This window comes from Vidua macroura, chromosome Z (genome assembly GCF_024509145.1).
Source record: "Vidua macroura isolate BioBank_ID:100142 chromosome Z, ASM2450914v1, whole genome shotgun sequence".
Lineage (NCBI taxonomy): Eukaryota > Metazoa > Chordata > Aves > Passeriformes > Viduidae > Vidua > Vidua macroura.
This window is the reverse complement of record NC_071611.1, coordinates 46,876,099-46,888,455: the sequence shown is the minus strand read 5'-3', so window position 1 is coordinate 46,888,455 and position 12,357 is coordinate 46,876,099. Positions and strand designations below refer to the sequence as shown.

The window sequence follows — 12,357 nt, the reverse complement described above, 5'->3', positions numbered from 1 at the left end:
AACATACAGGCTAAAACATGTTTAACATACAGGTCAAAACACCCTGCTCCTGAACAAAAGCAGGTAGCACTGGACTGAAGGGGGACAAAATCTCAAAAAAATACTGACAGGTCATATTCTTCCTCTGTGAACAATTAAGCATTCTCTTTCTACTATGGTAAATACAAACAGAAAAGAAAGCTGCAGCTACATCAGAATAGGAAAAAAATCCACTGAGTTTCAATCATTCAGGTAATTTTTGCCTTCTACACTTACCACTGCACTCTTATATCTCCTTACTTCATGGGAATGCATGTTTTTAATGCTTGGATTAAGTTGCTTAGTTGACTCACACTGCTTTTCCTGTCTCTTTTTTATTGCACCACACTGTTTCTAGAAGACCTGCATGGATAGTTATTTGCCCACAAAGGCATGAACACTCTTAAGTATGTGACCAACCTAAGGCCCATTTGAAGTGGGGAAGGAGGGTCAATTTTTAATAATCTTTTTGATAAAAAGCACTTATTTACTCTATGCAAAAATAAGTGCAACGTTTCCCTTTTCTCCAGTCATGTGGGAATTTGCCTGATTGCCATGACTTTTTCATATATGATTGAGAACATCTTGGCAATGACATCTCTCAGTTCCCTTAGAACTGTGTGATGCATCTCTTTGGGCCCCGCTGGGTTCCTCTGTTGGTCTTGAATCTGGGCCTCTTTCTATGAGGACAGGAATTTGTTTCCTCAGTCCCTGCCTTGAGACTCAAGGGCTCAAGAAATGTGGTAAGAATTTCCAAAGACAGAAACAAAAAAATTAACAAACCAAAAAAGCCACACTACAACTACCTAAAACCTCCACACTGAAGTACATTTCACTGTAGGAGAGGCTGCCCTGACTTAAGGAACTCATCCATGAAAGACATTTTTCAAGTAGATTAATCAAGAGATAAAGCACTGATTTTTCTCAACAGGAATAAGTAGCATAAAATATCCAATTAAAAAAGCAACCTTTCTACTTCTGTTATCAAAGCACAATCTAGAAGTGACAGAACAGAGAAGCTGTATTAGTGGGCATACCTTTGCTTAGAGTTCTCATCCTTGTAAGAAATTTTGTAGAAGCCATAGTAGGTGTCTGATAAATTAGATGAATATTCCATGTTGACAGTATAATTCTGTCCTGCAAGGAGAGCCTCCGGAGCCATGAGTGCAATCTGGTCATGCAATGGATATTCCAGGAATTCAACAGCCTTTGCTTGCTGTCCTTGTGCTGAAGTAATTGTTGCCTTGATGATATTAAGTCCTGAGCTGTGAAGTACAATCTTCCGAGTTACATGGAGGATGTTGACCACTATTTTTACAGAGCCTGCAAATTTCAGAGTAGTCAAATTTGGCTGCAAGACAAGATCATAGTGCAGTGGTACAACATCAGGAGGAAGTCTAAGTTTTGCCCATGGAAATAGTTTTCCATTTGTTGCCAAAGGATATATTAGTTCCATTGTATGATTTCTTTTATGGCAGCCTTCTTTGGTAAAAGTACACTTGGGAAGAAGATAAATCACTATAATTAATGAAAATGCAATCACAAAAACAACTGTGCAAACTACCATGGTCCTTGTAGAGGGCACTGAGCATGATCCATTTGGATTTTGTCTATATGCAGACCTGTTATTCTGCAGATTTGAGCTTCTGTTCATGAAGGACATCCCCAACAATTTTGCTGATGACTCATAATCCTCTTCATCATCATCTATTTCATGCTCTCCAAGGCCACGCACCAAGAGACGGGAGCTTCTTGGCTCATATTCCACTTCATCAGGCTCCAGTGGATGTAAACAAGGCTCTTTTGCTAGGTCAACCACATCAGGCTCCTCTTCAAACATACTGTTTTCAATCACATTCCTGGGTAACTGGATTCGATCTGAAAAATAAATGACCATATATTACACCATAAACAACAGGCTTGAGTGTAACACCTCAAAGATATTTCACTGAATTACAGAATAGGAAACATCTTTACAATATATACTATCAAGATCTCTTCCATTTTCTCTCCTAAGTTTGTTTCCTGGAAATATTTCTATGCTTTTCTGCCTATCCTAATTTTGTTTTCAGTGTTTTCAAAAGGATGCTTTCCTTGGACATAATCAAAAGCATCTTACACCATAACTGGAGGTCAGCTAGACCACTGCACTGCTCTCCCACTCCACTGATGTCATTGGCCTGGCTGCATTTCCTCTACTCCAGTAAACTATATTTGTACTCAGCTTTGAGTAAAATAACTAAATTCTTTAAGTTGGATTATTTTTATGTTGCACAGTAAAGTACAGCAGCCAATACAGTTCTAGAAGTGTTTCAAATATGCTGCTTTTTGAATTCTTTAGCAGAGGAGAAAATCTGCCAATGTGATGGCAGCCACACAAATAAAACATCTATTAGACATTTTTAAACTTAATTTTTCACAAACATTGCAAAAAAGATAAAAATATTTCTCACAAAGAAATAGCAGTATAAAAATCATAGTTCCAATCAACATCTTCATTTAAGATCTAGCTACAATCCTTGAAAGAATCCAGACATCTAAGAAGTCAAATCAGTGCCAATCAGACTGTTTGCCTCCATACAATTTGTCCTTAATTGATAATGGACCAGTGAATATAAAGGAGGAATTGAGATTCATACCAAATTTTAAAATAACATTTTTATAGCATGCAGTTACATTTTTATCAAACTTCTGATCTTATCTTCCACTGTTTATGTAAAAGGTTATCTTTTAGCTCTTTAGTCTCCAGTCACAGGTTCTATGCAAGGGACTAGACAATACTTTTGCCCAACTTAAAGGGTTCAGAAATGAACCTAATCTCTTTAAGATATGCCTGTCTACTGTCAACTGAACAATATTCACATCACACCTCTATCTTTCACATTATTTGTTTCCAGAAGAAGAAAGCTGATTTTTGCTCTGGATGTAAACTTACTATAAAGTAGGCTTTTATTAATTTCTGGCAAGAATGTACATTTTGCCAATCTATAAACAACCTAGAATATAACTGTTCCTCCAATGCATTATTTCTTTTATTTTTCATTTTATTAAAATCAAGTTTCTATATGGCTGAAAATCTCAAAAGTGAATACAAAACATTTTAAAGAAAAGATGGCAAGAATATTTTCAAACTAGATATACTAAGTTCCTCAACATTCACTCTAAATGTATCAAGACTTCTTGCTTCAAGGCCACAAACTCAGAAAAACTGGAGTGTCAGTAACTGTAGCAATTAAAAGGGCCTTAAAATAAGGTAAACGGAAAATAAAAAATCCTTCCCCAGAAAATCCAGTAAGAGAAAGGTGCACTAGTCAACCTGAACAGGAGATACAGTGATGTATGAAAGCAGGGAGTTTGGTGAAACTTGGATCTACGTGCTCTAAGAAATAATAGGATCAGAGTGTCACAAGATATCCGAGGCTGGCAGGAACTTCGGGAAGTCATCTGCTTCAACCTCTAGGCAAAAGCTTCCAGAATTTTCTATTCTTATGGCATTTCCCAGTACAGCGCTCACATGCCAGCCTTCACGCTGCAGTTGCATTCAGTGATCTAGCACCATGATCGCTACACCAGAGCACGTGCACTTGCATCTCAGATTGGGGGCCACACAGAATTGAGAGGACAGAAAGCTAAGTTAAATTAGAAGTGAAAACACATAGGCAAACTAGTGGAGCAAAAAAATGCGGAAGGAAAAGTATTGTGCGGCAGAAACTCTTTTACAATTCCTCTCCCAAAGAACAGTTTATCAAAAATTCACTACAACTTTTAACAGAATTTCTTTATTACTCCCTTCAGCTGGTTGCTTTTGAAATTTGCTGACTAGCTTCAATCAAATTTGAAAACAGACTGAAGACCAAATTTCTTCAAGTCCCAATATAATCCCATCCCAAAACAACCAGCTGCTGGTAGAAGACATCCAAATCCATATCTGCTATGTAGAAAAGGCAGGTATTAAGACTCACATCTTAACCACTCCAAAAGGTAGCAGTCAATCAGTACAGAGCTCCAACCCCAGCCATGGCATGTGCAGCTGCATGGCCAGCAAAAGAGGTAGAAGACAGGGGAGGCACTGCAGAGGGAAGGAGGAGAAAGATAAAGTGCATAAATCTAGCAGAAATCAGGTTTCATCAGGTCTGAGCACAGTCTGCTTTTTGAGGAGCTTATTCTCTATTAAGTTGCTTCTAAAGACAGCATTTTCAAAGTCACATGCAGGTATTAACAACATTTTCAGTAAGAAATAATTATACTAAAAAATCTCAAACTGGAACTAAGATAGAAAAGTTAAACTAGAAGTTAGCTTCAAGACAATTCACAGTTTTAATACCTAGAGACATTAATTTCTAGGAAAAAAACAGTTATAGGCAATTTCTACAGAAATATTTGCACAAATTGGAAGTAATCAAAATCTGTAAGATCAAAACTTTACTGCCTATCAAAAGCATCACAAGACTACTACTCTCCACTGGAAAGAACATAGACCAAGTATCAAAAGATTACTAGAGCTATTTATGCTGACATAAAAGTCTTTATCATTTTCTTTATTCACAGAACACGTTTTTAGGAGATGAACCATAGAAAATTTGTTTAAAACTTTAACACTCAGATAAACTCTGAACTCTTTGCTTCCTGCTGGTTCACTGGCATTACATGATAGTGTGAGTGAACTTTGATGACATTTCAATTTTAACAATATGAGCTAAACAGCCACATGAAGGGGAATACCCCAGTATTCTTAAGCTGAAACATGCCACAAGGAATAAGGAGCAGCTTTAGGAGCATGATTGCAAGTATCACATTTCACTGTCATCTCTTATACCACGTACGGCCAAGCAGCAAACATTCCCATTTTAAGATACATACAAAACAGATTAATTCATATTCCAAACACAACACAGGACAAATGACTATAAATTCAGGAGTAGGAAAATTAGCCTGGAAAGAACTTGCATGGTTCCAGTGAACTACCACTGTCATGCCAGAGGTTGCAGGTGCGCTACAGACATTTGTGGTCACACCAGTCCACAATAATGGAAGTACTGATCTGAGCTGCTAAAATGTGTTACAAAAGCCATCTGCCATCAAGCATGGCAGCTTGAATCTAAATCTTTGCTAAACACAAGTCTAGTGTGAGAGTAAACAAGGAGGTGAAAAAAAAAAGTCTTGGAAGTGAGTCTTGCTGCTCTCTAAATAGCCCTAATGAAATACTGAGAGCCTAAAGGTGAAAGTGTAAGCTTTTAGCTACATCAGCTAAAAGCTTAAACATACCCAAAAGCGATTTTACACAATTCTTCTACAAATTTTTATTCTGAAAACATGGGATTTTAAACATATTCCCCAATACATGATCTATTATCACATTTAATGGTGAATAATATGAATACTCACAGTTAGAAACAATCCTGAGAATAGATGTGAGGTTAACTACTATAAGATTGACAAATCCAGAAAGCTAACCTTCCTTATACTGAAAAAATTAAGGAAAGCAGACATTTTCTCAAAACTGATGGCTCTGAAAGTTTCCTTAGAGCTGCCTCCTGCAGCACAGATTCCCAAAAATCTATTGCAAGGTATCTCCTCATTACAATATTCAGGTATGGTAACAAGCTGGGTCTATTATTTTCTGTGAAGAGGACAGAATGCTTATATGTGAACTTCAAATGTAGTTTGTGCCAAGATAACAGTACAATGAGCTTGATCGATGTTCTGCAGGCTTTGACAATGTAATCCCCATAGGCTTTGATAATGTGACCTAGGTGGTATAGAGTGGCGTGACTTAAGGACATAAAGGCAAGCCACACAGCTTGCTCCTGTAAGACAGACACTCTTCACTTCTATACCTTTCACAAATTAGTCTTTAAACTTACGAAGAAACTTCACCACAATACTCATGTTCAGTATGTAACATGATCCTACAGGAAGAATCAGGTTTTGAAGTAAAACAGTAGTCCAGCATTTGCTCCCAGTATTTATTTTGTCTAAAGAGGTCCCATCTCATTAAGAAGGAGAATGTAAGCTTTTTCCTGAAGTTTAATAGGGAACACATTGTTTTGAATTTTAGTGTGTGCAACAACAAAGTATCTCATGATGTTTGGTTTTTGGAATCCATTATAAATATTCTGTAGAATACAGAAAGAAATTATTCCTTTATATTTCAGAGACAGTATCTTCCTGCAATGTTATTGATACCTCTTCTTAGTTCTAGAAGTATGTACTTCTCCCTTGCAAAAGAAAATCAGTAGTCTCTTGTCTATGTCTATCATATCTGGGTATTCTACCTCAGAGCAGAAATCTTAATACTGAAAAGTCTTATATGGATCTAAGTGACCTATTCATTGAGTTCATTCCTTTTTAAGAGATATGCAGAAAATGCTCAAATGCATTTTATTTTTCAATTTGTCAATTCTGATTAAGAGGGTAAAACTAATAAAAACCACCTAAAAATCCTGTTCAATTCTATTCAATTTAGACAGACTGTTATTGCTTTCTGAGACTGAAATTCAACACAATATGATCTTTAAATAGTGAGCAGATAAGATAAAATATTTTAACTGAAAAAAAATGTTAGAGAAATTAGAGCAACACCTGACACATTGTAGCAATCAAACTCCCGCTGAAAATAAGTGAGAACCTTTCTGTAATTCTGGAATAACCTAGGAGCAAAATAACTTTCAGGTAGCATGTACCAGCAGAAGCAGCAAAACCCAAGGCCAGACGAAACTCGTAAAGGGGTATAAAGTGTGGCAACCAACTGGAATAAAAATTGATTCCCACCGAATGTAAACTACTTCAGCTTCATATAAATAATAGAAGAGAAGATGCAGAGTTAAGCCTCCCCAAAACAAGATATTCATGCCTTGTGGGTGAGGAAAGAACACAGAAAAACTGTGAGCCAAGTACTTGTTTTGCTATCAAGCAACTCACTGATATTATGTCAAAGAATAATTTTGCCCAATGAATTCAGGAACAGATGTTTAACAATGCTATTAGCTATTAAGAGCTATAATACTGTTTCACATACAGACCTTTTATGTCCAAATTTAAAAGCATTGGCTTTTTTTTTGGCAGAAGCAGCTGCTGACAAATAAGCAAATTCCATAGAGAAACCGCATAAATTTGCCCCTATCAAAAGCCTGGTTGCTTTGGCTAAGGCCATCCAGCAGGGCAAAAAGCAACTCTGAGATGAGTATTTTCCATTTAAAGATATTTTTTATCTTCATGTACCTGTCTAAATGCCACTTCAGCTATAAGCAGCAGTGAAACACTTTGCAAGATTTCAGCACAGGTACTAAGATCAGAGTATGTTATTCCTAATACCTGAATGTGCTTGCCACCAGGATGGTAAAGTGAGTTGGAGGAGAAGATGCTATTGGGCACAAATACTGTATCACACATTCTAAAACTAAAAGAACAAAGGCTCCACTAATACTTAAGAATTGGAGAAATTAGTTCTACACTGTTAAGGTTTAGCAAACAGCATAAAATTCCTTGTTTCCAGGACTCTGAGGAACTATTTGAAGCACTTATGAGCACTTGCAAATACTTTGTGTATGGCATGTAAGCATGCTCCAAGCAGAGAAATGCATGCTTGTATGTATATTTAACTCATCAGTAAAAATAGTAAGACTGGTTAGAGTACATGGAACCTGACCTTCTCTCCTTCACTTGGTCTTTGGGACAAGCAGAAAGGAATGTTAGTTGGGACAAGCAGAAAGGAATGTAGTTATGACTGAAGCAGGTCAGTCGTACATAGTCATGGATACAAAACTGTAGAAATGCTACTGCTCTTTAAGTTGTTTAGTCTTTGTCAGTAACTAACATCATGTCACATGGAAAAGCCAATGGAGGAATTCTGCAGAAATAATGACACATACAGAGTAACTGCCTTCTCTCATATCAAAAGCAGTAAATTTAGTATAACTATTTCCCAGAAAAAGAAGAAAAAACAAAGGTTGAAATTTAGATAGCCAAAAAATGTTTTCACTGTAACTTAAAATTTACATTTTGCTTAGTGAAATAGTAATTTCTCATTGTATCTGAAAAAAAATAGAAACAGCACAAATTAAAAAGAACCTATTAGCCATGACAAACATATTTAAGTTTTCTGCTATAACTGCACTGCCTTTAAGAGGTAATATGATTTGTACAGACATGGCTCTATAAGGTTTGGAAATAACAGGTACCTGCTACAGAATCTGTTTTTTAGGGAAAAGATGAAGACATTACACACAATAGAGTACACATCTATATTTATGAGAGAGGAAACAAAAATATACCTACTTAGTGAAATTTCTTACACATGTCTGCCGTCATGTCAAGCTAGTGACCAGAACAGGATTAAATATGAGACTCAATTAAAACCAGACGTATTTGCATTGTACAGTTTGCATGCAAGAAGGAACAAAACAAGCTATAGAACAGTATAACGAATATTCAACAAGCTTTCAGAAGTGTTACGTGTTTCTATTATTAGTTTCTACTTAAATTTAAAATAACTCAACATTTTAAATGCACAAACCACTAAGGCTGTCACTATAAAAAAAAATAAATCTTAATGCTCCTTTCTCTCTGTCATGGTTGGACACTGGCGCAATGCCAGCGTCCCCATGAAAATGCACCTTTTCTAAATAAATGCTGTGAGATGTTATCAGGAACAGAGCAGAGCAGGCCCAAGCTTAATAACAAAGGAAAAAAAACTTTATTAAACTACTACTAATACAGAAAACACATAAACTAAATCCAGGATGAAGACCTTTTAAACCACCCCTCTTCCTCTTAATTCCAAAAACACCCAGCCATGAAACATCACCCGGGATTCTTGATCAAATCACTACCCTTCAGGTAATCTATACTCAAACTATCAAGGGAGAGAGAAGTCTCTCTTGTACCACAGACCCCCAGGAAACACAGCTGCCCCCCTGTGTTTCCCTGTCACACATGGCAACCGCCCGGAAAAAATCTGCCAGTGTGACACTCTCCATTCTATGTCACAGTGCTCTCACTACTGTGCATGGACAGACTGCTCATAGGGCTCCTTTAAGGATGCTTTGCTACGGACCCAAAGATATAACAGTTCAGTTTCTCATCCTGGGACTACAGTCCCCCCCATTTTCCCCTGGGGCCAAGGGGTCCAAAAACAGGACTCATCTTCTTCCCGAAGACAGAGGGTATCACCATTCCCTCTTCAGCTTTCTTCGTTTCTCGCCATTCTTGTGCTGCTCGAAGCTGAAACAGGTCTCCTTGGGTCACCACTGCATCCCCCTAAAATGCAGTCTCTATTGCAGGAGAGTTTGGTTCAGTCCATGGCTAACAAGAAAAGTCCAGCCAAAGCTACTTCATCATCTCTTCCCACCTAAATATTTCTTCTTCTAACATCTCAGTTTCCCGGACTATCTCTCTTCTACTACAAATCAAGGAGGAGTAATACTTTTAAAAAGCCCTCATTTCCTGGAAAGGGTTAAAAGTTCAGACTCCCTGGACGGCTGATATCTCTGTCCGCAGTTCCGCCTCCCACGCTGGGCATTCCCCCCCCCCCCCCCTCCTCCTTCTCCTCTGCCGGCAAATTTCCAGGTGCCGCCAGGCTCTCTGTCTCTTTCCCTCTTGGGGGGGGGGGGGGGGCAAAGGCATCTCCGCTTCTCTCCACCCTTCCGTCCACAGGAGCTGGCTCGGTTCCAGACCCTCAGCCCCTCGGCCTACCTGGGCAAGGCCGCGTGGCTTCCCCTCCCCCACCCAGCCTAAGGCTGGGCAGGGGGAGAGTCTGCACTCTCTGACGACCGGAACCAAAAGAGAGAGTTCTCCTGGCAGTTCTTGCTTTTAACCCCCTGTGTTCTCAGAGGCGTGTCCATACTTTCAGTGGTCACTCCAGGTGCCAATATCTAAACCTGACCACTGATTGGTTTGACCCAACTTCCTGGAAAAAATTCACTTCCATGTCAAACCACGACACTCTCCTAGAAAGATTTGACTTGACTGTAGAAAGAAAACTGTGATTTTTCACATTAAAGAGTCATCTAAAATGTGTTTAAGGACATCTGAGGCACTAAGGATTTGGAAACACTATTAAAGGTTTATACTTTTCTTCCTGAACTGTCTGATCTGAAGACGCAAATCTGCATCTTCAACCTCAAACAGGAGGCAGATAGAGACAGAGAAATGTTTAATACACCAAATGTCTCCAATATGAAAAAGCAACATAGCAAATAGTAATAATTCACCTTTTTTAAGTTTGGGGAATTTTTAAATTCAATTCAGCATAGGCCCAAATTTTACATATAAATAATAAAAGCCATAAATCTATTTATTTAAGCTGAATTACTTAGTAAAAATATAATTTTAACAGAATTGTAAAAATTAAAATTATATACCTGGGCTCTGCTCGCTCTTAAGGCAGTTCACCAATTCTACTTTACAGGAAGAAGCAGATCAATCCCTCCAGTTCTGAACTGCCAAATATTAATGTTTTTATAGAAGACAGAAGGGAACATTCACTCTTATTTGTGCACCTCATGCTGGACTCATTGCTTGAGACTTGCTCCAAATTTTACATCCTATTCTCACCCAAAACTGTTGTCCTGGTTATTGTTTCTACGTTGTCTGAGAGGAGAGAAGAGAGATGGGCAGCCCAAAGGGGAGTGCTAAAACAGATTAATTGTCACAGATACTCAAACTGGCATACAGAGGCATTTTTAAGAAAATTTTGATTCCAAATACTACTGGAAATCCAAAAGGTGAGAAATATTTCAGAAAGTGAAATCACTTCCTCAATGGAGATCAAAAATCACTAGTTCCAAACATCACTAGTTAAGGGCTTTTATTATTGCACATTAGCATTAGAGTTTAAGTAAACATAAATAAGAACAGCCAGGAGTATAGATAAAATATGGTTGTCTATGATATTTTTTTTCAACAGATGAGGAATAAAATGGCTGGCAAAGAAGAGGTTTAATTGACAGTAAAACCAATCTGAATTGGTAGACTTTGAAAATGCACATTCAAGACATAAATTGTTAACATTTTCTTAGATATAAACTTCACATTTCTAAACCTAAAGAATAAATTAGGCTGGAAACTTTAGCTAATGCAGTTTATGACTTGCATAACCTAATAAGACAGAAATTAATTTCAAAAATCCAGCAGAGAAGGAAGCAACATTCTACTCAACTACTTCAGCAAATGAATTGAGAAAAAAAACCAAAGATCAAGAAACAGAAGTGACAACTTAGAAAACTGACAGTATTTTATAGGAAAAGTTTTGTGGGAGAGAAATATTTTAAGAATAAAACCCTCAACAGATTACTGAAAGAATATGTTTCTTGGTTTTTCTCAGTCCCACTTCCCTATTTATTTAGGCATCATTCAGATTCATATATATCTAATATGTCCTATCTATATGCTATATTATAACATATTTGGCACAGTATTTTAACTCATAGATGACATTATCACTAGGTGGCATCTAATTTTCTACCACAAAATTCTCAAAGAACACAAATAATTGGCATTGACTGATCTCTGGCAATATATGCCAGTAAATGCTTAGTCTACTAAGTGCTTTAGACAAAAAAAAAAAACCACCTCCTGCTATCAAAAGCCTTCTATTATGTTTGGATGCAGATTCAGAGCTGCTTTTTGTGTTACTGCAATTTCAAAACCTACTGGTCAAATCAGAAATAACCTCAGCTCTGCAATAGGCTTATGACAGGTTGCTTGCTCAAGCAAGCATTTCGAAATCTGAACAATTATACAAAAGACACTTAAATCAACTGGCTAAAAGCAACCATACTGGTATTTAACCTTTAAACTGTAATTCACTGTTGATGAAGCAGCAGCAGCTAGGAAAGGAAAGCCAGGCTTTCTCACCATTGAGTACAAATATGAAGTTTAAGTTTTTAAAGACAATTAAGCAAACAGATAAACAGACGCACTCATATGCAGAAGTGATTGTCATCTTAATGTTCATGGCCAGTCCAGAGCTATGGGTTGAAGCCTCTCAATCCACCTGAACACTTAGTATGAGTAGATAGAAGCTGCATTACCTTTTGACATCTGAAAGGAGACCACCTCCAGAGTTACTTCTGAAGCAGAACTGCCTCCCATCTCGGCTCAATCAGAGAATTTAACAGGACGAATAAAGTACTGACTGGACCCAGACTGGAGCTGTGCAATACAGTTGTTGTCACAAACATGCAAAACAACTGATAATCAATCAGACAGACTTTACATGCAATTCCATCCCCCCCCCCCTCCCCGAAAAAGAAAAAAAAACATGAATCTGAAGCCACATCTCACATCCTTTTACATTGCCTTAGCACTACCTTCTGTCTATTTCACTGATCATTCAAC

General features: G+C 37.6%; 1 protein-coding gene across 3 annotated transcripts in view; it reads right to left on the bottom strand.

Moving 5' to 3' along the window:
- Window positions 1–12,357, bottom strand: part of LNPEP (leucyl and cystinyl aminopeptidase) — a 57,158-nt gene that overhangs the window by 32,019 nt on the left and 12,782 nt on the right. The window contains exons 2-3 of one of the 3 annotated variants that reach the window (XM_054003395.1): window positions 3,981–4,087; window positions 1,056–1,896 (exon numbers count right to left, since the gene is read on the bottom strand). In XM_054003395.1, coding sequence (XP_053859370.1) covers window positions 1,056–1,858 — 803 coding nt within the window. In that variant the 5' untranslated portion in view covers window positions 1,859–1,896; window positions 3,981–4,087. Of the gene's footprint in view, window positions 1–1,055; window positions 1,897–3,980; window positions 4,088–12,050; window positions 12,065–12,357 lie in introns of those variants that run through there. The other 2 variants (XM_054003394.1, XM_054003393.1) reach the window with 2 other exon arrangements.